The sequence below is a fragment of the Hakea prostrata genome, chromosome 9 (genome assembly GCF_041222555.1).
Source record: "Hakea prostrata isolate BN-2017 chromosome 9, UWA_Hpros_2, whole genome shotgun sequence".
Taxonomy (NCBI): Eukaryota; Viridiplantae; Streptophyta; class Magnoliopsida; order Proteales; family Proteaceae; genus Hakea; species Hakea prostrata.
Window position 1 is genome coordinate 5,070,677 of NC_142608.1, and position 23,970 is coordinate 5,094,646.

The 23,970-nt window shown below is 38.3% G+C and overlaps 2 protein-coding genes, 1 long non-coding RNA gene and 2 other non-coding genes across 8 annotated transcripts; 3 read left to right on the forward strand and 2 right to left on the reverse strand.

Annotated features, from left to right (window-relative positions):
- The first annotated feature begins 1,371 nt into the window (after positions 1-1,371).
- Positions 1,372-7,112, forward strand: LOC149004211 (uncharacterized). Of its 4 annotated transcripts, XR_016175557.1 has the most exons (4): positions 1,372-2,164; positions 5,686-6,201; positions 6,289-6,360; positions 6,728-7,112. It is a non-coding gene; the product is annotated as an uncharacterized LOC149004211 (long non-coding RNA). The 4 variants fall into 4 exon arrangements; XR_016175556.1 differs by having other exon boundaries at positions 5,686-6,360; XR_016175554.1 differs by having other exon boundaries at positions 6,267-7,112.
- Positions 7,113-7,197: 85 nt separating this feature from the next.
- LOC149004212 (F-box protein At1g47056-like) lies at positions 7,198-9,316 on the reverse strand. Its single transcript, XM_089168460.1, has 2 exons — positions 8,217-9,316; positions 7,198-8,115 (listed from the first exon to the last, which is right to left on the reverse strand). The coding sequence occupies exons 1-2, from the start codon at positions 8,968-8,970 to the stop codon at positions 7,598-7,600; spliced, it is 1,272 nt and encodes a 423-aa protein (XP_089024586.1). The 5' UTR covers positions 8,971-9,316; the 3' UTR covers positions 7,198-7,597.
- A 6,079-nt stretch (positions 9,317-15,395) lies between these two features.
- LOC149004213 (F-box protein At1g47056-like) lies at positions 15,396-17,261 on the reverse strand. Its single transcript, XM_089168586.1, has 2 exons — positions 16,092-17,261; positions 15,396-15,596 (listed from the first exon to the last, which is right to left on the reverse strand). The coding sequence occupies exons 1-2, from the start codon at positions 17,259-17,261 to the stop codon at positions 15,396-15,398; spliced, it is 1,371 nt and encodes a 456-aa protein (XP_089024712.1).
- Positions 17,262-20,080: 2,819 nt separating this feature from the next.
- TRNAQ-UUG (transfer RNA glutamine (anticodon UUG)) lies at positions 20,081-20,152 on the forward strand. Its single transcript has one exon. It is a non-coding gene; the product is annotated as a tRNA-Gln (tRNA).
- A 1,349-nt stretch (positions 20,153-21,501) lies between these two features.
- Positions 21,502-21,573, forward strand: TRNAQ-UUG (transfer RNA glutamine (anticodon UUG)). The gene has a single exon. It is a non-coding gene; the product is annotated as a tRNA-Gln (tRNA).
- The last annotated feature ends 2,397 nt before the right edge of the window (positions 21,574-23,970 follow it).

Genomic DNA, 23,970 nt, shown 5'->3' on the forward strand with positions numbered 1-23,970 from the left:
GCCGGTTACCATTAAGTCGTTAGCGATTTCTCAAAAACCCTATACTATCTCTTACTATACAAGCAAAAACAAAAAAAACAAAAAAAAAAAAAAAACAAAAAAAAAAATGATGAAAAAACTAAAAAAAAGAGGAAGAAAATGAATTCAACCAAATTGGAACTTATACCTAAAATTTTTCAAAATAAATGAAATTCTATGGATAATCTTACTAATTCACATAAAGAAGGAAGGGAACCAAATGGTGGATTCAAAGAAGTAGAAGGTGGGAAAAAACGTTAGAAGCCCAACTTCATAAATGAAGTAGGTAACGACACAAAAGGGGGAGACGGACTAATTTAATGAAGGGCAAATTAGACACTACATATTAGAATATTCGACACCGTAGGGGGGGCCTAAATATAAAAAAAACTCTTCGGATTAAAAAATGATTCAAGACTCAAAAATTAATGTGTTAAATGTAATTAGGAGGAGAATCTACATAGAATAATTTATAGATAGGAATACATTTTATAGCAAAATCTTCAAGATTAATGAGCAATCTTACCAACTATATTCTAGTGATTTAATCCTCAAAAGCCAACATGCCAAATGTGGTTAGGGAAGAATATATATATGAAATAATTTATGTAAACAATTTAAATTATGAAGGGATTTTGTAATAGAATCGTCGTTAATCATTCCAACTATGTCCGAATGATTTAGGCCTTAGAAGGTAACACGTAAAATGTGGCTAGGTAGGAGATTTAAATGGGAATATTTATAGAAAATAATTTAAATTCACCATATATTTGCATCAAATTAGGATAGGCATCAAATTTGGGTTCAAAATGACCAAAAATACCCCTGAAACTCATGGGCAAAAATTATTGAAAATCAACATGCCAAATGTGATTAGGGAAGAGTGTATACATGAAATAATTGATGGAAACAATTTAAATTATTAATGAATCTTGTAATAGAATATTCAAAGTGAATAGATAATCATTCCAATTATGTCTGTAACATATTAAGTGTGGTTAGGTAGGATAATTTAAATAGAATAATTTTTAGGAAATAATTCAAATTTATCATATATTTGCATTAGATTAGGATAGGCATCAAATTTACTAAAATTATCGAATAAAATACCCAAAAATCAGGAGGCGAAATTTTCTATATGAGGGTTTCACCAATTCGCCCGATTCGCCACCCATGGTTAGAGGTAATGAATATCCATAATGAATATTATTTATAACAATTTTTTTTTATGTAATTTATACAAATACAAGAAATACTAATTTTACCCTGTATTTTTACAATCCCCATTTGACCCTTTTTCTATTATTTTATTCTCTCTCTCCTCAGCTTCTCTGCGTAGAGAATCATGTTCTGCAAATTTCTAATCCGTTGGCATAGCGCAGACGGAAAACCATATCTTTCGTGGGCCGTTCGCCATTTTCTTGTCTCCACAGCCAACACCTCCCTTGCCCCCTTATAATCGGCGCCACCAGCCACAGCGAACTTTTCTCCATCTCTCCGGCGTAAAAGTTGTAATGGCATTTCGGCTTTTTCTTCTTTCTCTGTTGCTTTTCTTTCTCGTTTCATTCCCGAACTTCTCTGACGCATCTCTTCGATGTTTGAATGAAAAGAAAAGGTTCCCTTTCTTTCCTCAATTTTCCTTTGTGAGTTTGGAAAATCACATTTGGGTTTTTCCCCCGTTTTTGTTATCTTCTGAGGTGGATCTGTTTTTCAATTGAAAACAAGTGCTCTTTTTTCTGAGTTTGATCTCACACGGGTTACCCAACTCTCTTGGCATCTCAGGACTTCTTTGCCTATTTCTTAAACCCTTACTTCGTCTTCGTTTAATTCGGATTTTTCTTTGTTACTGAGCTTGTTAACGTTAGGGGCTCTGCAGGGGTTTTCTATATGAAGGATTTCTGTTAGAAGAGGAGAAACTCATTGATCTGACAATTTCCTCTTCTTTTTCCCTACAATGTCCACCTTGAATTTTGGTTAGCAAATATCATTTCATTCACAGCACCTTGACGTGAATTTTCTTGTTCGAATTTTTGGGGATTAGGCGAGAGATAAGCTGGAGGATTCTATGGTCGTGGATAATGATTCAGGCAACAGTATCAAGTGTGAAGTTCGGACTAGCTCTGGTACATTCCTCAGTAAGGCACAGGTCAGTGGTTTCACCCACTTATCTTCGAGGCTTCAGCTTTGATCTTTCCTGATTCTGGTATTGAAATGTGCATAGCAGAGGATTTCCCCCCTTAGTTTTGTAGAGCAACACCCAATTCCATGAGAGTTTGAATTGTGGGTTTGATTTGGTTCATTGTTGGTCTATTTCAGTTAATTTAAGGTTTAAGGTTTAGGGACCAGATCCCTCCGAATCAAATGATTTCCACTATCGTATTCTGAGTATTAGAGTTAGGGTTTGGGTTTGGGTTGAAAACATCTCATCTGAATTCTAGATGAGAGAGAACTAATATAGATAGTTCTCTATTTATATCAATAATCAGAGTACATGGAAATGAGATAAATAGTCAAGGCTATATCAATCAATATGTCTATGTCAAACACCCTCCTGCAAAGTCCATCGTTAGGATGAGAGCTTGAGTTTGGAATGCAGCTGCTGGAATCGAGAGACAAAAATATTAGCAATCTGATCATGTGTAGAAATATAGCAAACACAAAGACCCCCCCCCCCCCATTGGCAACCTTGTTAGGAACAAAATGAAAATCCACCTCAATGTACTTAGTACGAGCATAAAACATGGGGTTTGTTAAGAGATATATAGCACCAATATTATCACACCAAATAGTAAGTGGAGATGGAGCAAGACCCAGCTCAATGAGAAGTGATTGCACCCATGTCAACTCAGTAGTAACCAGCACAAGTGCACGATACTCACTCTCAGTACTAGAACGAACTACGGTAGTTTGCTTGGGAGATTGCGAAGAAATGAGGTTGTCACCTAGGAATATAAAAAACCTTCCTATAGACTTACAATCATCTGGGCACCTAGCCCAATCAACATCTATGTAGGCCATAAGATCAATAGTGGATGAGGGAATGTTATGCAAGCCATATGGTATCGTCCCTTTGAGATACCGTAAGAGTCTCTTGAGAACCTCCCATAGCAGTAGCACTATGACCAAGCCGAAGGTGCCAAAGAGCAGGAGAAACAGAGACAGCAGTCAAAGCCATGGGAGAGGATGATAAAGATGGAAACTTGTAAATGCCATTGTCAAGGGGTTTGGTCAGCAGGATATGACCTGAGGAGAGATCCTTCACATGAAAATAGGAGGCATGAAACTCAAGATAAACAGCATTATTTACAGTAAACTTACTCGCAGAGAAAAGATTATGAGAGGCTGTGGACACATGTAAGATTATTGAGAGCAAATGAAGAATGAGAACAATGAAGTGTAGAATTTCCAAACTTGAACCATCACCTATTTTCAGTCTCAGATACATTGTATTCAGAAGCACTGCTCAGGGATTTCAGATCACAGGTTATGTGGTGGGAGGCCCCTGGATCTGGAATCCAAGGTGAAGAAGAACCAGCCACCGAAGAACCTGCAAAGTGAGCTTGTGGTGATGATGCAGCAAGTAACAGAACCAAGCAGAATGTCGGTTGCAGAGCTGACAAATAGAAGGACGAGAAAAATTCTGATTACCTCCCATGAATCCACCCCCAACAGCATTCTGAGACCGATTTTAGAAAATTTTGAAGACCTGTGAGCAGTAGAATGCTGGGGTTGATTGCCAAAAAAAGCTTGAGCACCACCACTGTATCCTCTAAAACCAGAATCCTGACGAGTATTAGAACCAGAGTCTTGATGATTCTTGGAACCAGAAGCCGAAGCAAAAGCTGATTGAGCAGTAATCTTGAAGTGTAGTAGCCATACGAATTTCCTCACACAGCAGGAGACCGTGAAGATCAGACATGAATACCGGATTCTCTCGAGTAGTCACAAAAGTTACAAATGCACCATATTATAGAACCAAGTCCTCCCATGACATAAATAACAAGATCAGATTCCAAGACAGGCTGATTCACAAGACTAAGAGCATCTGAGAGTTTCTTCACACGCAAAAGATAATCAGAGATGGAATCAGAACCCTTCTTGATCAAATGCTACTGCATTTGAAGTTGCATCACCTGAGCCTGTGAAGCAAAGGCTTAAGTAGACTCAAGAGTCTTCCAAACTTTAGAGGATGTGGGATAACCAACAACTTGGGAACGAACCTCTTGAGTGAGAGACGACAGAATCCAAGTCAACAAGAGCTGATCCTGCCGCTGACAAACAAAATACGCTGGATTTGGTGTTGCATTGGTTGCTGGAGTTGAACCAGAAGCCTCAAGAAATGGTGAAGAACAGGGAAAAGTACCATCAAGATACTTCAGAAGAACAAAACTCTTGAGAAGTGGCATAAATTGAGACCGCCAGACAAGGTAATTCGATGCAGAGAACTTAATTGACAAGAAGTGATGAACATTGGAGAAATTAAGCTGAGGAGGAGCTTCAGAAGAAGGAGAATCTGAAGTGACAGAGTCAAACGCCATTAAAGGATACAACAGCACAGATCCAAGATCACAAGAAGCCAGAGACGAAGAATTCTACCAGTCACAGCAAGAAACAAACCACAATCAGCAGGGAAGAGATCACAGGAATCGAATCCTAAACAGTAGAGCCAAGAACAGTTAAGAACTCAAATCGCCAAGAAATCAAGACACAAGAACAGCCAAGAACTCAAATTGCTCAAAGAAATTTGTAGAGAATGAAAGCAAAAAGGTGAAAGGAACGAACCTGCACCTGATACCATATTAGAGCTAAGGTTTGGCTTGAAAACATCTTATCTGAATTGTAGATGAGAGAATCAGAGTGCATGGAAGTACATAAGATAAAGAGTCATGGGTATATCAGTCATTCTATCAAACAGTGAGACTTAATGTATCAATAAACTTAACAATTCATAAGGAATTGATTATTTGAGTGTTTGTTTGTTGTTGTTGTCTCATGCAAAAAGGAAAAAGACTTAGCTGAATTTTCATGTGCCACTTAGAAGTAATAATGCAAATATTCTATTTTAGTGCTCTTCCGGGCAGTTTGATATATTAGAAGTAATAATGGACCTCTAAGCTTGCTGATATCATATGATACATGCCATGGTTTTGAAATATAGAAGGTGATTGACTGAACAGGCAATTTGGACTGTGATTCAACTGTTTCTGATCGCCGTTTTGATTTTTCAAAATTTTTTTTCAGATCTGTCCGATATTAGATGAAGCTTATCAAAAGAAAATGAGTTAATGTTTTTATTTCTAACTTATGGAAGATGTCATGTGATCTAAGTTTATACGTCACTCTTAGCACTAACAAACATATATAAACTCTATAATTTGAGATAAATCATGGTATTAATCAACTATCAAATTGTCTTCTTTTGGGACCTCCTTGTCCATTGTATTTTGTGAATGAAAAATATTCTTTGAGTGTGATTGATGCTTTTATTCATTTGTTTTTTTTTTCCTCTCTAATTCCCCTTTTCTGGGATGCTTCTATGTGTTCATATTTTCTGCTAGTCTTAATCTGATAATTGCCAAGCAAGTGATTGGTTGTTATAATTCAAAATGATTTTATTTTCAAGGGTTCAACTTTTAATATAGATCTTTAATACATGTGTATTTGCAGCTGTGATTTCTCTTTGCCAATGCGGAAGAACACTTACTCTTCATGCATGTATAAATTTATATACAGGTGGCTTTGAGAATCACTATGGTTTGCAGTTTAATGGGGCCACAATTTTCTTTACTCCAATGTGCATCAAATTGAATTTTCAATTGATGGCTGCTCATGGACGAGCTGTACAGTCCTTATGCCATTTGGGCAAGCTATTATTTATTTATTCTACAAGACAAACAGATTTGGACTCTTGTCTAAGAAGCAGCCCGTGTGAACAATTAACTTAGGTCAATGACTGATTTAAATTGGTGGTAAAGGAACTTTCAGTCCCAAGTATCTGGTTCAGATAGTATTGGGTGCTTGTAGATGTTCACTATGTGGGGAAGTTCAAACGAGGAAAGTCAAGAGAAAGTTTCTCTTTTGCAGATCATATGGTACCCTTTATTCAGACAGTTACATTTGTTAGCGAAGCATCTCCATATGGATCGTTCAAATCCAACTTCTGCCATCGAGTCAATGAAACAGGTACTACTTTTTTCTCTTTAAAATTTCTTCAACTGCTATTTTATACTGATTTCTGCTAAACTTAGGCTGCCCTGTGGAACTGTTGAGAACAATCCGTCATTGATCAGTTTTCCCAAAGGAACATGATTCAAAAGTGGAAGATTGCTTCCATTTAAGAAGGTAATCAGTTCAACATGTCCTCCTTCGTCCCCCATCTCAATTATATTTATCTTCTTTATCCTGTGTATTGCTGATCATTCAGAATGGTATGAAAATTCGGAAAATACTTCCTAAAGTTGAAGGACCCAGGTAATGATAATGAAATGGATCTAAATTGGTCCAACTGGATATCCTCGCCAGGAAGTCGAGGTCTTAACCATCATATCCATGGCATTCGTTAGTAGAACCTAAAAAAATGCTGTATGCACCCTCCGAGGTTAAATTACTTGTGAAGGTTTTCTAGTTTAATTTAGTTTCTGATATCTATTCTTTCCCTTCACTTCACTTCGTTCTCAGTTTATTTAAACTTTTCTTTTATCACATGTAGGGCTTTGTTCACATGATGGCATTGCAATCTCGGCTCCCTATTGTTCTAATGGTTCTGACAGGGCACCTAGCATGGAGAAATAACAGTTTACATGTTAGACAGGCACCTCTAACAGTTAAGTTTCTTCATCCAATAAAAACTGAAGATTGGATGGCTGACAAGATTGATGCCTCCATTAAAATGGTACAGGACATCTATGTCAAACACCTTCTTGAGGCCCAGAGAGCTCTGGCATCTGAAGAGGAAGACAGAAGAGAAAGAAATCAAACTGGCAATTGAGGTACCTTGAGTCTGTTTTAACTTTTCCACTAAAGATTCTTGTTGAAAAGTTGCAATGCTTGCAGTCGAAAACTGATCTCATAACTTAATAAAAAAGATGAGAAAGGGCTAATGGATAGAGCAAGAATTCTTGGTATCACTTTTATGTTTTTCTGTGTGGGATCTACCCTCTATGACCTTTTATTCCTTAATTTCGTAAATAAAAAAAGGTTGATTTTATTTTAATTTAGTATATTTATTATGCAAGCTCCAAAGAGTGTCATCCAAATTTTTAATTCAAACATAGCAACCGATTCTATTCATTAAGGGTTTTTTGGTACAAATAAAATTTAGTTGAATTAAAGACAGACAATTCCATTCCATCATATTAGGGCCTATTTGATTACTTGAGTCAGGAGATTTCGAATTTATGGAGTCATGGTTCAAATGTTCAATACTTTAGGGTTGAAATTTCTAGATTTCATTACATACCCATAAATCTAAAGATCCACGATTTTAGTGTAAACAGGTAAATCAGGAATTCACAAAATCAAACAAGTAAAAATCTTTTATTTATAAATCCAGAGATTTTAAACTTCTGGATAGGTCTTTTTAAGTACCCATATTTTGTGGCTTAATTGCGAAATAAGGCTTGACAAGATACCAAAGTCCGCACTGATCAGTCACGTCGACAGCGAATGAATCCCCTCGATCTGCCTTGAGTCGATCTACGATGGCAATGCTGCCATCCTGAGTTACATTGGGGCAGCGGCCAATCCTGAGGTTGATGAGGGTAGGAGTAGGAGGACAGCAACCAGAAAACACCTTCAAGCAATGATCAGTGACAGAGTCGCAACACCAGATACAGAAAATCCTCAATGCCATGAATTTAGCAGCAATGCACGAAACCTCAGTGTCTCCAAACGTTGTACTTCGAGCCACTGCTAGGCGCTCCAGATTTTTGCAATTGGCAGCGAGCAGACTCAGGCTCACACAAGTAACATCGACACCATGCATGACTAACTCCTCGAGGTTATGGCAACTTCTGGCAATGGCAATTAGACCCTCGTCACCTATCTTCTTCATAAATCCAAAGATGTGGAGCTCCCTCAGCAGCGGAACAGGGCCCCCTGCAGCCAGCATTCGTGAGTGATAAAATGATGCAGGGATCTCCAAATCCAAATCCAAGCAATTAGAGATAGAGAGAGAAGAGGGTGGCAGTGTCGCTTACCTCGATTAGCTAGCTCTACTGTGGGTGCGAAGAGCTTATTCCAATCGCCAGAGTCGCTGGAGATCCTCAAGGTTCTGAGATTCTTGGAGGCAGCAATTAACTGTCCGAAAATGAAGGAATCGTCTTTGCACAAATGGATGCAGATGTTCTTGAGAGAGTTTGCAGCAGCAACAGCCGGTCCGAGAGGGGTATTCGTACTAGGGCCATCAAGACGTATGACGAAGAGCACTTCGAGGGAGCAGTGATCGAGGACAGCGTTCAAGCCCATGGTACCAAAGTCGCAACTAGAACAAAGAAGCAATTTTAAACCCTTGCAATGGACTGCGAAATCGGCCATGCCTGCAGCAGTAAACTTACAATTATAAAGTTTGATGCCAGTGAGGGACCGACAGTGTACAGCGATGAGGACAAGAGCTGAATCGTCGATTCCATGTGCCCAAGTAGAATCGAAATAGGAACCCCAAGCAGAATCTGAAAAAGAATTGGAATAGGTTTTGGAATCGGATTTAAGGGAAATCGTGGTGATGGAATCGAAGCGAATGAACAGACGGGGAATGACAGTGACGAGATCGGGTTTGTCGGCATTTAAGGACAGGCAATCTCGGCTTTCACCCTCAAGGCGGAGCCAGCGGCGGCAGACGAGCGAGCAACTTTTACGGTCGACGGAATCGAGGAACCCAAATATTTTTGCTTGGCACTCGTCCGGAAGATCGGACAACTGTAGATCACAGCGCAACAACTGATTGTTCTTCATTCCGTTCCTTTTTCTCCTTCGATCTCTTCAATGTGGCTGGTGCTTGGTCAGTTGGGTAAAAGGGATTGGAATTAGGGTTTAAACTGGAGAAAAGGGTGGAGCCGGAAATCACAGACAAGTATAAATCAATGCCTAGAACCCAAATAGATCAAGCCGAGAGAAAAGAGAACGGGAAGTAGAGAAATCAGTTGCAGCTAGGTTTTCAGAACTGAAACGAAAGCGCTGAAATTTCATTGAATGTCGAGTGATTTTAATCGTGGAAAGGGGGTTTGAATCGTGCAATCTACCTTTGTCGACTTTGAACCGGATGAGAGTTTTGAATCGGGGGTGGTTTGGTGTTCCGGGGAAAAAAATATGGAGGGATGGAGCTCGAGTTGAAGATTATATATATATATATATATATTTTAGACTTGCTGGCTTTGTATAAGAAGCTATTACATTTGTGTTAGAAGCACATTCAGTTTTGAATTGGACGGGTGGTTTGGTTTGTGCTCTTTTCATAATTCATACCTCTCGATCACATATTAGAAGGAGGGTCTACAAAAAGTCTTAGCTTTGCTTCACTTTGTTGGGATTTAGAAGTAGGTGTCGCGCTTATTGTGTGATGAATAAATATGACAAAAATCGAGAACATAGTAGAGGACCGTGGCAATTCAATTTGGATCACCTTCTCACCAAGGGAGAAAAATGTGCTCCCCTTACAGTTTTAAATGACATAGTAAGGGTGGGGTCCACTAAATATTAAAATAAATTCAGCTATAGAATATCTCAATGGCCATCAAAGGATTGTGGAGTCGCTTGGTAGATGTTGGCCATCATTCTTGGTCGTTTGGGTGCTCGTTTGAGGAGTGGATTATGGGCAATATTTGTGATTCATGGGGATGGAGGAGTAAAGGTTGGCTGAAGTAATTTGCATGTTCCTTGTATTTGTTTTGGTTTTGGCACAACCAAGAATATCATGATCTAGAGTTTTTGAGACCGGTTGATTGAGTTTTGGTTTTTTGAGCCCGGTGGCGGAGGCTTGGGAGCCTTGCCATTTGCAAATGCGGAAAAATATTTGGCGAATGAGTGCAGCCATGTGGGAGCGCCTTGGTGAGCTCCCCTTCAAGTGCAATGTGGATGCGATATTTGGGACGACAGGAGGTGACTAGGTTGGCGGGGCTATTCGAGGTGGCGAAGGGATTTTTTTGGGAGGTTTTGTGAAGAGGATTCAAGCTACTCAGTGGTGGAGGCTGAGTTGTTAGCGATTTTGGATGGAGTGCGTTTGGTAGGGAGCTTAGGTATTTGGCCATGTATGTGGAGTTTGACTCTGTTGAGGCGCTGGATCTACTTGGGCAAAATGCTCACGTTAAAAATGTGGTCGTAAGGGTGGTTGAATGTATTTGGGATGTGGTGGGGTTGTGTGGGCATTTCCGCTTCAGGCATGTTGTGTAAGAAACCAATAAAAGCATCTGATTGGATGTCGAAGATGGGACTTCTTGCCCAGCAATCATCGGTGTTCTTTCTGGATCCCCCTGAAGATTTGAGGGAGATCTTTTGTGTCGATCTTATGCTAGTGTCTACTTAATTCTTTCTTGGCTTTGGGACCTTGCTTATGTATCTATAAAAAAAAATTCAATTATCTCATGTGGGCTCCATCCCCTACTATATAGTTCAAAACCATCAAGGCAGAGCACATTGTTCTCCCCTGATGGAGAGCTGATCTAGAATCGTGGCAACTGCTCTATGGCCACTTTTCTTCTAAAGTTTAAAATATTATGAAAAAGACAACAAAGATTAGGGACAATGCAAAAATGGATATGCAAATGAAGGGCCCGAGGTGTGCTAAGCTAGAACCATTGTCGTCCACTGAGACTCAAAGCTTAAGAACTAATAAGAGATTGAGTGTAAGTGTGTAACATGTTTATGGTTGTCTCTTGCACATTCTTTTTCTTTCGCTGAGTTTTCATGGGGGCGCTTAGAAGTAATAATGCAAATATTCTTAGTGCTTTCGTAGGGCGATTTGATTAGAAATAATAATAAAACAATGGTACTTTCAATAAGAAGTGCCCAAACCCACATGGTCCTAGGTAATATATCTCATTGGATTTTTTTTTGGTTGGACACTATGATGTATTTCATTACTCAAAAAAAAGAAGGTTGAAACCACCTAGCCATACAAATAGCATGATTAGACACAAATATAGGTTGTGACACCCATCAAACACGTGAGAGTCGAAAGCAGGGAACACCGCAGCTAGCAAGGAAATCAACCCTACAATTGTCAGTCCTGCAGCAATGGCGGAGCTGTACAGAAGAAAAACCTGAACAAAGAGAGAACAAGGACAATATTCAGTGACGTAGCTTAATCCATTGAAACCTTTAAGCCATTCAGCTAGACGATAACTGGTAAACAATTTGAGCAGATGGTTATCTTCTGCAAGTTCAACACTTAGTCATGAAGATCCCATCTCCACATGTCTTTGTCTCCACAGCCGCTACTGAGAAAGAAAAATCATATTTGCATTTGGCTACTATAAAATTTCCTCGAGGTTCCCAAATCAAAGCCACACAACCCCTATTTGCCATCAATGCCTTCCACACACCATATTACTGAATTGCCACCTACTTGATTATATTAATGTGTGCAAGAGTATTTAACACAGGCTCAAACAACACGAGATGGAGTGTGGGACTTTTGTGGGAAGGCCACAGAAAGTATATCAGCATTGGACGATTAGCGAATGGAGACATTTTCTCCAAATTAACTTCCATCTTCCTCCAAATAAGGAAGCCATCCTATATATCTATACTCTTAGTCTCTCTTCTTTTTCTTTCCTTTTTTAGTATACCTCTCTCTCTTTCTTTTTTAATTTTTTTTAAATGTTGGGTTGAAACTCTCTCTCTCTCTCTTTTTCTTTTCTTCTTCTTCTTCTTTTTTTATTTATTTTTTATTTTTTTTGTATAATCCATATGTTCTCAACATGTGAGAAATTCTTCATCTAATCTTATGTAAGTCTCTTTGAAAGAATAGTTGTATAAATGACAGAGAGATACTTAGGTAGGTTTTCTTGACGACCTTCACTTAAGTCCCACCATTTCCAACTACTCTTTTAATATCATCAAATAGTGAGATATCATTTTATATGCTTATAAATACACATCACTGCAAGTCTGCAACTCAGTCTCCTTCAACGATATCTTGAGTTAGAAATGAGCCTCTTGAGGAGATCCTACACCTACTATCAAAGGTGGAAAGTGAAGACCCAAAAGAGAGAGCTCATCGGCAAGCTAGCACAGTTCTTGATCCAAAAAGTATCGGAACAAGCTGATTTGCAGCGGAGGCCATCCAGACTTGGAGTGAGAGTAACTAAAGTGAAGGTAAGGATTGGGAAGAGATTGAAAAGACTGAGGAACAAGTTGTACAGGAATTTGATGGCTCAGTTTAAAAAATTGAAGAAGTTATTTAGCAGTGGAGAGACCACCATCACACCATGGTCAATCTTCATGCTCCTATTCTCAGTTGAACTTCTTCCGTTTTCTTGTTTCTCGGTTTCTTTTAAATAGGGAGGAGTTCACCTTGTATTTACTTTCATGAACACAATAGAGTTGTTCCGGCCGGTGGGGGAAAATGGAACTATATTGACCATACAATAAGGTAAATGTGTAGTAAATGGAGTTAAAGAAGATGAGGTTTTATTATATTTTTCTTCTATTATCCTGTGTATTGCTGATCAGACAGCTAGTACACAAACTCGGATAACAATTCGGTAGTTTTATTTGAAAATTCAAAAAATTCATTTTTCTAAGGGTTGGGTCTTTTCGTAAACGAAACCTAAATGGCCAATAGGTGTCTCTTTTGTGAAGCTAATTTGTAGTTAACAAGCAAACTAGCCTTAAGGGAAGAGATGTGCTTTTTGGAAACAATATTTGGTGGTATCTATTACTCTCCCATAAATGTAGGAGTTATTGTTTATTTGGGAGTGAATATTGTTTTGAGAAGTTGTTTAAAAAATATATAAACAAATAAACTATGTTAATAACAAGTTGGTGAATGTAGCTTTCGAATCCCTTAGTCCATCGCTATGGAGTGAACACTGTATGCGAATGAATGAGGGGTTAATTGATCTTAGGGGTGAAAAAACATTCAAAACCCATACACTATTCAAGGCTTAAATACCTTAAAGAAAGAGTTGGTCACCGGCATCGCGTTTCAACTCTACCAATTTTATTTGTGTTTCACTTGATGGATGTGCATAATTGTGTCTTTTATTAAGGAGATCGATCATGTTGTTTGAATCAAGGTAATTTCTAGCGTTCAATATATCTTATGCGATTGCCATGATATCATTATATTTTCAACAATTTTAAGGTATTTAAAGAGATCGATTATGTTGTTTCAATATTTTTATTTATTTTAGCTCTCCCCTCTTCTGGGATGCTTTCCAGTATTTATACTTTGTGTTGACTAAAAAAAGAGATTTAATAGAACTGCCAGTCTTGATTTGATAATTGAAAAGCATGTGAATGGTTGTTATAATACAGAATGATTTTATTTTCACTGGTCCAACCTTTAGTTTAGATTTTTGATACATGTATATTTCCAATTGTGTGTCTCTCTTCACTAATGTTATAGAATACTTACTCTTCTTGCATGCATAGAGTGATATGCAAAGTTTTGATTTTAAAAAAAAAAAAGGTTATATTCCGGTGGGTAATAATATGTTTCCTTTTGCTTTCATACTTGTTCATCTACATTATTACAATTGCATCGAATCAAAATGTATATGTAATCAAAGGTCTTGATTGGTGGTCAATATGGGATCTATTGTATGGTTTGATTTCTATTGATAATGACCGGTAGTTATTGACACAAATTGTATGATATGGTAAGAAGAAGATGACGTCTTTAATGATTAAAGAGTCATTTATAGTGTTGTTGAATTCTATTCAGCCGATCGAATGTACGAACCTGCAAAAAACGTGCTCAACTGAGGTGGTTGAGTATCGTCTTCGATGAGCAAGTCAGTCCTCTCTTTTTACATAGAACATGCTCCAACCTTTAGTTTAGATTTTTGATACATGTATACTTCGAATTGGGGTCTATCTTGAATAACTGGTATAGGATACATACGGTCCTTTATGCATGCGTAGAGTTATATGCAAGTTTTGATTTAGAAAAAGAAAATGTTATATTCCGGTGGGTAATAATATGTTTCCTATTGCTTTCATACTTGTTCATCTAGTTATTACAATTGCATGGAATCAAAATGGTATCTGTAATCAAAGGTCTTGATTGGTGGTATGGGATCTATTGAAAATAGTCTTGTTTCTATTAGATAATGACCGGTACTTATTGACACAAATTGTATGATATGGTATGAAGAAGATGACGTCTTTTAATGATTAAAAAAATTCATTGTATGGTGTCTCACCTATAAATAGGGGAGAGACTCATTTGTACAAATCAATCAAACAAGTGATCAATACAAGTTCTCTCAAGGTTCTCTTTGAGCTCTATGCTTTCTTATACTCTCTCTAGTTATGTTTTAGGTTGACTTAGTCCAAGTAAGTTCTAAGTGCTGGCACGGTTGGTTTAATAAAAAACTTAAAGCTATTTGAATAACTCAAGAATGCGTACCTGATAATGGTAAAGATGCCAGCATTTATAGCGGTTTGGGAGCAATTACCTGTTGTACCCTATGTTAGAGTTGTAATAGGGTTTTTTTACTATCTCTCTGGAGTTAGTAAAACTCTATTTGAATGGTGTTGATAGGATTTGGTATTGGACTCTTAGTCCTATATTCATGGAGTCTCGTTCTTATCTTTGTGCAAGAGCTGATTATGACTAAAAGACTTGACGTGTGGTATACTTGGTCTAATCTTGGTTTGTCCTTGCTCGAGTTGGGTTGCACTGGTCTGGTAGAACCACTTGAACCAAGTAGTTTGACCACTGCATATTTTGGTTTGACAACAACACCTAGTATCATTGATTCCATGAACAATATCCATTGTATTATCATTTAGTCACAAATAAAGGGAGCAAGTAGCTTATTAATGCCATCTCCTCCAAACTTAACTTCCATTGTCCTCCCCCAGATAAGGAACCCCATGCTCCACACATCCTATATATCAATATTAATACTCACTTTCTTTTCTTTTTCTTTTCATTTTTTTGGTAAGAACTCTCTCTTCTCTTTAATGATTTATTTATTATTTGCATCCATCTTTTCTCAACCATCTGAGAAAAAATTCTTCCTCTAATCTTATGTAAGTCTCCATGAAAAAAATAGTTGTATACATCACAGCAGATAGATACTTAGAGAGGTTTTCTTGATGACCACCCTTTTAAGTCTCACCATTCCCAACTACTCTCATAATATTATCAATTAATGAGTTATTTTATTGTATGCTTATAAGTACATATCAGTGCAACTCAGTGCAATTCAGTATCCTTCACCAATATCTTCTTGCTTTAGAAATGAGCCTCTTGAGGAGATCATACGCCTACTCAATGGTGGAAACTGAAGACCCATAAGAGAAAGCTCATCGACAAGCACAGTTTTTGATATATTAAGTATTGGAACAAGCTGATTTGCAGCTGAGGCTGCGGTGGCGGAGGCCATCCAACCTTGGTGTGAGAATATCTAAAGTGAAGGTAAAGATTGGGAGAGATTGAAGAGACTGAGAAACAAGTTGTACAGGAATTTGAATAATCAGTTGAAGAAGTTGCTTGGCAGTGGAGAGACCACCATGGTCAATCTTCATTCTCCTATTCTCAATTGAATTTTCTTCTTCCGTTTAATTGTTTCTTGATTTCCCTTAAAAAGGATAGAGTTCCCCTTGTATTTATTTTCATTAATACAATAGACTTGTTGCTGGTGGTGGTGGGGAGAGATGGAATGTGTAGTAAATGGAGTTAACAAAAATGAGGTTTTCTCCTTTGCTGGATATGTATGGCATAAAATTCTTTATGAGCAAATCACATGTAAACCCCTCAGATTTGCAATCAATGAAATCTATTACCACTGAAACGAATTCAATTAGAAAAAAAATGTTAATGGGATATCATAAGAATAGGATCTAACCTGTTTTTTTTTCTTTATTCTGGGGTACAAATAAGTATAGGATCTAGAAGTTACGGGTCCCTCAAGTAGGAAATAAGGCCCGACAACATCCCAAAATGCACAGTACTGATCATCCATGTTGACAGCCAATGAACCACACTGATCTGCCTTGAGTCGATCTATGCCATCAAGAGTTATATTCTTGCAATGGCTAATGGTGATGTTGACGAGGCTAGGAGGACAGCAACTAGAGAGCACATTCAAGCCCAGATCACTGATAGGGGTGCACCACCAGATACAGAAAACCCTCAATGCGATGCATTTAGCAGCAATGCATGAAATCTCAGCATCACCAAACGTTTTACTTCTACCCACTGCTAAGCGCTTCAGTTTCTGGCAATTGGCAGCGAGCAAATCCAGGCTCGCACTAGTAGCATTGACACCATACAAGATTAACTTCTCAAGGTTATGGCAACTTCTGGCAATGGCAGCTAGGCCCTTGTCACCTATCTTGTTTTTCCGTCCATAGATGTGGAGCTCCCTCAGCAGCTTGCACTGATCAGCGACGACGGACACAAGCCCTTCATTCGTGATAAATGGGGTCTCGAAGAGCTTATCCAAATCCCCAGAGCAGCGGGAGATCTTCAAGGTTGTGAGATTCTTGGAGGCAGCAATTAACTGTCCGAAGAAGGAATCGACGTTGCAGAAATTGATGCAGATGGTCTTGAGAGAGTTTGCGGCGACACCCGGTCTGAGAGGGACGTCAGTAGTAAAACATTCGAGGGAGAGCACTTCGAGGGAGCAGCAGTGACCGAGAACAGCATTCAAGCCCATGAAACCAAAGTTGCAGAAGCTACAATAAAGCTCTTTTAAACCCTTGCAATGGACAGCGAAAGCGGCCATGCCTACAGCAGTCAACTTCCTGCAACTATGAAGCTTGAGGCAAGTGAGATAGCGGCAGTGTATACCGATGAAGACAAGAGCCAAATCGCCAATTTCATGTGGCGTAGCAGATTTGAGGGCAATCGTTGTGACCGAATTGAAACGAATGAATAGAGAGGGAATGACAGTGATGAGATCGGGTTTGAATTTAGCATTCAAGGACAGGCAATTTCGGTTCTGACTCTCAACTTCAAGCCAGTAACGGCAGACGAGAGAGCAACTTTCATTGTCAAAAGAAGAGAGCAACCCAAATATTTTATTTAAGCAATCTGGGGGAAGATCGAGCCACTGTACATGGTTCATTGCGTTTTCTCCTTCAATCTCTTCAATTTTGGTCGCTGTTTTGGTCAATTGGATACAAAGAATTGGCTTTCGGGTCTCAGGGGTTTTGGCCCAGAGGTTTAAAGCATCAATGCCAACGACAAAGCCCCATAAAACGCGTGTGTGAAGAGAACTGATCCAGCCGAGAAAAAAAGAAAAAGGGAAGAAGAGACATTCAGGAGATTTTTTTTCTGAACTGCAACAGATGTTTAAGAGTTCGAATCGTTGATGGTTTGAAGAAGATTGATAAAAAGAGAACGACAATAGAGAAATCTTAGAGATTTAGGACGGATTCGAATCCAAATCCTCTACAAGAAAATTTCTTATAATTAGGGTTTACATGTGGCATAGGATCATAATTGGAAACCTAATTAATACAAAATCTAAGAAATATTTAATTTTTTCCCCATCCCTTCACGAAATCCCTAATTTTGTTTTTTTAAAGAATCTTTATTAATTTGCACACTATAATAGAGGTAAAACTCAAATCTACATCCTTTACAATTTCCACTTCCTAATCAAGATTGTGATACATGGCAGTTAGTTATCCAATGGTTTGAATCTATTGAATTTCTCCCTGACTGTTAGACTTTTATCTAGGATCTTGTTGAGTCACATGTCAAATGACCAAATTGTTCACAATAAAGTTAATTGACTTAATCACCCCATTTAAATTATCCCACATTCAACTCTTAGGTAGGTGACTTCCTTCACCGGAAACCACCCTACTCCCTCCCTCACCCTCATGTTTGACCGTTTCATTATTCCTCGCCTCTCTGTAAACAACACTCAAAACTTGAAAGCTTGTCTCTTCTTTTTAGCTAAATGCAAAACTTGTCTATGTCGCAATGAAAAATTGATTAAAAAGAGGCGTCGCTTAGGGGCGGACCCAAGATTCAACAATTGGGGGGAGGCGAAGAATGAAAATCTAGAAAACCTTCCTGTTGGGGAAGCACCAATGCTTTTCCACTACACATATTGTGTGGGCCCTTATAAAATCTATTGGGGTCCTACCTTTGAATTATTTTATTATATTAAAGAATAGGCCCCACATATGTTTTGTGGGGACCTACACATTTGAAAAAAATAAGTAAATTATTAATAATAATATTTTTTGGAGACAAAATATACATAAATTAAAGCAACAATACCAAAAAAAAATACACATAATTCAACCCTAAAAAGTTATAGGCAAACCAAAATTTTCTTTGGCAGGAGATGCAAACCATTTTTTTAAATTTTTTTTTTAAAATTAAGAGATGCAAACCAATGGTAGTTTTACCTTACTAGACATTTTATTCACAATATAAAATCAAATAACAAAACTTGCAGAAGAAATAAAGAAATAGATAATATAAAATCAAATAAAAAGAATAATAAAAAAATGAGAAAAAGATAAACAATAAATAAATTGAGAAAGAGTACCTAATTGTGGAGGAGATTCTTTTTCTAATTTTTCATTAACCCACACTTATAAGAAAGGGAAGAGAATAAATAGGGAAAAAAAGAGAGAGGAGAGAGGAGAAAATAAATAAGCATTGAGGAGTTAGTTTCAAAATAGAAATGACATTTTGAATAGCTAATAAGATTTTTTTTTTTTTTCAAAAATTTCTTTTAACTCATGTTTATAGAAACAGAAGAAAATAAATAGGAAGAAAACATGAGAGAGGAGAATAAATAGGGATTGAGGAGTTAGTTTCGAAATAGAAATGACATTTTGAATACCTAATAAGATTTTTTTTTTTTTCCTTCCAGAAATTTCTTTTAACTCATGTTTATAGAAACATAGAGAGAGAGGAGAATAAATAGGGATTGAGGAGTTAGTTTAATTTGGAATGACATTTATAAGAGAGAGAGAGAGAGAGAGAGAGAGAGAGAGAGAGAGAGAGAGAGAGAGAGAGAGAGAGAGAGAGAGAGAGAGAGAGAGAGAGAGAGAGAGAGAGAGAGAGAGAGAGAGAGAGAGAGAGAGAATTTGTGTTTTTGTTTTTTTTTTTATTTTATTTGAGGTTCATCCGGGCCAGCTTGTGCGCACCACAACTACATCTTCAGGTGAGCTTTTATATTTAATATAGAAGGGGCTTCACCCCTGACCCCGAGGGATTCAAACTCTGACCTCCTATGTGGAAGTGTTGGTTGCCTAACTAAGCCACCCTCGGGGTTAGAATTTGTGTTTTCAGACAACATATTTTTGAGACAATTTTTTACACTGACTTCTTAACTGATTGTGTAAAATGCGAAATTGGCTTTCTTGCGGTATTGAGAGTATTTGGGACAAAGGTAGAAAATTTCTACCTAAATCCAATAATGGAGCTTTAGTCATGAGACTAAACTAAAGGGGTTATGTTTGGGAGCAGCACTGCTTCCAATGACTGTGCCTGGATGAATTTTTTGGTCTAAATCAAATCTGGACCACTAAGTGAACACTTAATTAAATGGTCTAGATTTGATCCAAAAATTCTTCTAGGTGATCAGCTTTTAGGAGCCACCGCTGGGGCTTTCACTTATAACATTTCTCAACTGTTTCCTTGTCTACCATCCAACATTTCCTATTTGAGCCAAACACAAGCAAAAAGATAATAGAAGGATGGGGGTGGGGTGGTTGCTCACAAGGGAAGGTAGGGATGGTGGTGGTGAGCAGTTTTTGACGAGGTGGGAATTGGGTATGAGAATGTATTAAATGGGAGGTAGTTATGTCATTTTACTTTGCTAAAGCAATACAATCATTTTCCATGTGACTTAACCGAGACTTATATGAAAATCTTAATAGTGTGCAACTTGTAATTTAGCAAGTGCATGTCAAAGGTTCTATGGTGTAGTGGTTAGCACTCTGGACTTTGAATCCAGCGACCTGGGTTCGACTCCCGGTAGGACCTCCTTTCTTTAAACTTAATTTGCCAAGGAAATTACCTATTTTTATTATCAATTGTAATTTGGGACTTTGGATTTTGGAGAGCGAAGCTCTAGGGAATTGGGGGTGCCTAGGGAATCTGGATCTAAGCCCCTCCTAAATTGCCTGTCAATGGTGTTGCTTCCAGTGTCTGTAGGTGAAAAAATTTCTGGAGTCATGGGAACCTCGGTGCTACCTGAGATTGATTCCCTCCCTTTTCCTATACATGTTTCTTTGATTGGACGAGCAAAGCGAGAGATTGCTAGGGGCGCTTGGAAATTGTCTAAGGGGGTGATCTTGCATTCCTTGGGGAAAGGGTTTATCATCTTTCAATTTCATAGTAAGGCACATATGACTGAGGTGTGGCGCAGATGATTCTGGAATGTGGGTAAGCAATACATTCGTTTTCAACGATGGCAGTCGGATTTTAATATCCATTCTCCTCAACCTGCGGGTAAGTTGGTCTGAGTTCGTTTCCCTAATTTACCTCTTGAGTATTGGCATGAGAAAGTGCTTCTTTCGATTGCAAAGTCTGTGGGTCACCCTGTTTCTCTTGATAGACGTACTCATCAAGGATCTGTTGGTCACTATGCTAGAGTTTTGATCGAATTGGAGGTTGATGTTGTTCGTGAGAATGAGGTTCAGATTGAGCATCTTGAACCAAGGACTGTTCGAGTTTTTAGTTTTCTTCAGAAGGTGGTTTTTGAGGATGGTATTCAGCGAATGCAGACTCATAGTTCACTTCAACAACCCACCCGTGTGGCTTTAGAGGAGGCAGGTTTGGAGGATTCGGCAGATTCATCCAATGAAGATTTGGTTGATTCAATTTCTAATTTGAATTCAAAACTAAAATCCAATAGAGTTATGAGACTAAACTAAAGGGGTTATGTTTGGGAGAGCAGACTGCGCCTAGATGAATTTTTTGGTCTAAATCAAATCTGGACCACTAAGTGAACACTTAATTAAATGGTCTAGATTTGATCCAAAAATTCTTCTAGGTGATCAGTTGTTAGGAGCCACCGCTGGGGCTTTCGCTTATAACATTTCTCAACTGTTTCCTTGTCTACCGTCCAACATTTCCTATTTGAGCCAAACACAAGCAAAAAGATAATAGAAGGATGGGGGTGGGGTGGTTGCCCACAAGGGAAGGTAGGGATGGTGGTGGTGAGCAGTTTCTGACGAGGTGGGAATTGGGTATGAGAACGTATTAAATGAGAGGTAGTTATGTCATTTTACTTCGCTAAAGCAATACAATCATTTTCCATGTGACTTAATAGAGATTTATATGAAAATCTTAATAGTGTGCAACTTGTAATTTAGCAAGTGCATGTCAAAGGTTCTATGGTGTAGTGGTTAGCACTCTGGACTTTGAATCCAGCGACCTGGGTTCGACTCCCGGTAGGACCTACTTTCTTTAATCTTTGCCAAGGAAATTACCTATTTTTATTATCAATTGTAATTTAGGATTTAGGATTTTGGAGAGCGAAGCTCTAGGGAATTCCGGGGGGGGGGTGCCTAGGGAATCTTTCTTCTTGCGGTTGAACTGCATGTCAATGGTGTTGCTTCCACTGTAGGTGGGAAAATTTGGAGTCATGCTAGAGTCATGGGACCTCGGTGCTACCTGAGATTGATTCCTTCCCTTCTCCTATACAAGCCGGAAATTTCGTAGGATTGTAATCCCACAACAGAATACGAATTACAACCGAAATCAATTCCGGTTTCTTTGATTGGACGAGCAGCAATACATTCGTTTTCAACAATGGCAGCAGGATTTTAAGATCCATTCTCCTTAACCTGTGGGTAAGTTTTCAACAATGGCAGCCGGATTTTAAGATCCATTCTCCTTAACCTGTGGGTAAGTTTTCAACAATGGCAGCCGGATTTTAATATCCATTCTCCTTAACCTGTGGGTAAGTTGGTCTGAGTTCGTTTCCCTGATTTACCTCTTGAGTATTGGCATGAGAAAGTGCTTCTTTCAATTGCAAAGTCTGTGGGTCGCCCTGTTTCTCTTGATAGACGTACTCATCAAGGATTTGTTGGTCACTATGCTAGAGTTGATAGAATGGAGGTTGATGTTGTTCATGCGAATGAGGTTCAAATTGAGCGTCTTGAACGAGGGTTTTTTGGATTTTTTAGTTTTCTTTAGAAAGTGATTTTTGAGGATGGTATTCAGCGAATGCAGACTCATAGTTCACTTCAACAACCCATCCGTGTGGCTTTAGAGGAGGCAGGTTTGGAGGATTAGGCAGATTCATCCAATGAAGATTCGGTTGATTCAATTTCTAATTTGAATTCAAAACTCAAATCCAATAGAGTGGTTCCTTTTGAGGTGGTAGTTGAGTCGGGTAAGAGTTTCTTCCCTGATCTTTCTCTCTCTCTTGGAACGGATCCTTTTTCAAATTCAAAAGATTTTGAACAAGGAATTGAATTCGAAGTTGGTTACAAGTCCTTCAAGTAGCGTGGACTGCTTTGTTGGAACAAGTGGGGCCCAACAAAATTTGAATGGAGTTAATGATCAGTTGGTTGGCGTCAAGTGGGACCATGTGGGGCCCAACAAAATTCAGTTGGAGATAATGATCAGTTGGCCAAACAATTTCCGGAATTGAATTCGAAATTGGATACAACTCTTTAATTAGAGTGGACTTCTCTGCTTGAACAAGTGGGGCCCAACAAAATTTGAATGGAGATCTTGATCAGTTAGTTGAGCATCAAGTGGGACCATGTGGGGCCCAGCAAATTTAGGTTGGACATAATGATTTGTTGGCTAAGAAAAATTCGTAATTGAATTCGAAGTTGGTTAAACCTCCTTCAAGTAGCGTGGATTGCTCTGCTAGAACAAGTGGGACCCAACGAAATTTAAATGGAGATAATGATCAATTGGTTGAGCATCACGTGGGACCGTGTGGGGCCAGCAAAATTCGGATGAAATTAATAATATGTTGGTCCAGCAAAATTCGATTGAGTATCAAGTGGGGTTGTGTGGGACCAACAAAATTCGGATGGTTTGGAAGGCTCTTCTTTGGTTGTTCACTCCAGTATGGATGAGCAGTAGCTTTTGGAAATAGTTTTTCCTTCAAACTCTCTTCCTGATCAAATGGAGGGTGGCTCTCTTCGTTGTAAGCCTGGGTCGTCCAAGAAAAAATGAGAAGGTTAGAGCAAACTGATGTTAATATACCCTGAATAGCTTTGATAAGGAGAGAACTTGATTTAGAGGCTATTGGTCAGCTCTCGTTTCAGATTTTGATTTATTATCTATGATTATGTGAGTTGGATCCAATGAGGTTGGGTGTATTTGGGAACAACTGATATTGCGGGTTTGAGGGATTGAACATTGATAGTATGTTTGTTATTTTTTTTTTCGGTTTTTAATACAAATGACCCTTTTAGCTAAAAAAAAAGCAAGTGAGTACCATGTAATTTTAAGCCACCATAATGAGGTACCTAGAGTTTTACCCCCCCCCCCATTCCCATTATAGTATGCAACAAGTAAGGAAAAAACTCCTTTTTTAAAAAAAGTCTCCCACCCCTCACAAAAAATAAATAAAATTTTAGGAATTTCATGAGAAGAAGAGAAGAGAAGAGAAGAGAAGAGAGAGATTTTGTTTATAATTAGGCATCTTCTTTTTTCTTGTCTTTTTTTTCCAAAATAAAAATTGATTAAATTAATTAGGCATCAAATTGTGATTGTCAGATTATTAGATGCCACATATCACAATCCTAAACTCTAATTAAGGAGACTACAATACAAGAGGATTGGAGGAAGCTCATTTTTTAGGCCAATAATCAAGAGCTGGTGCACTGTTG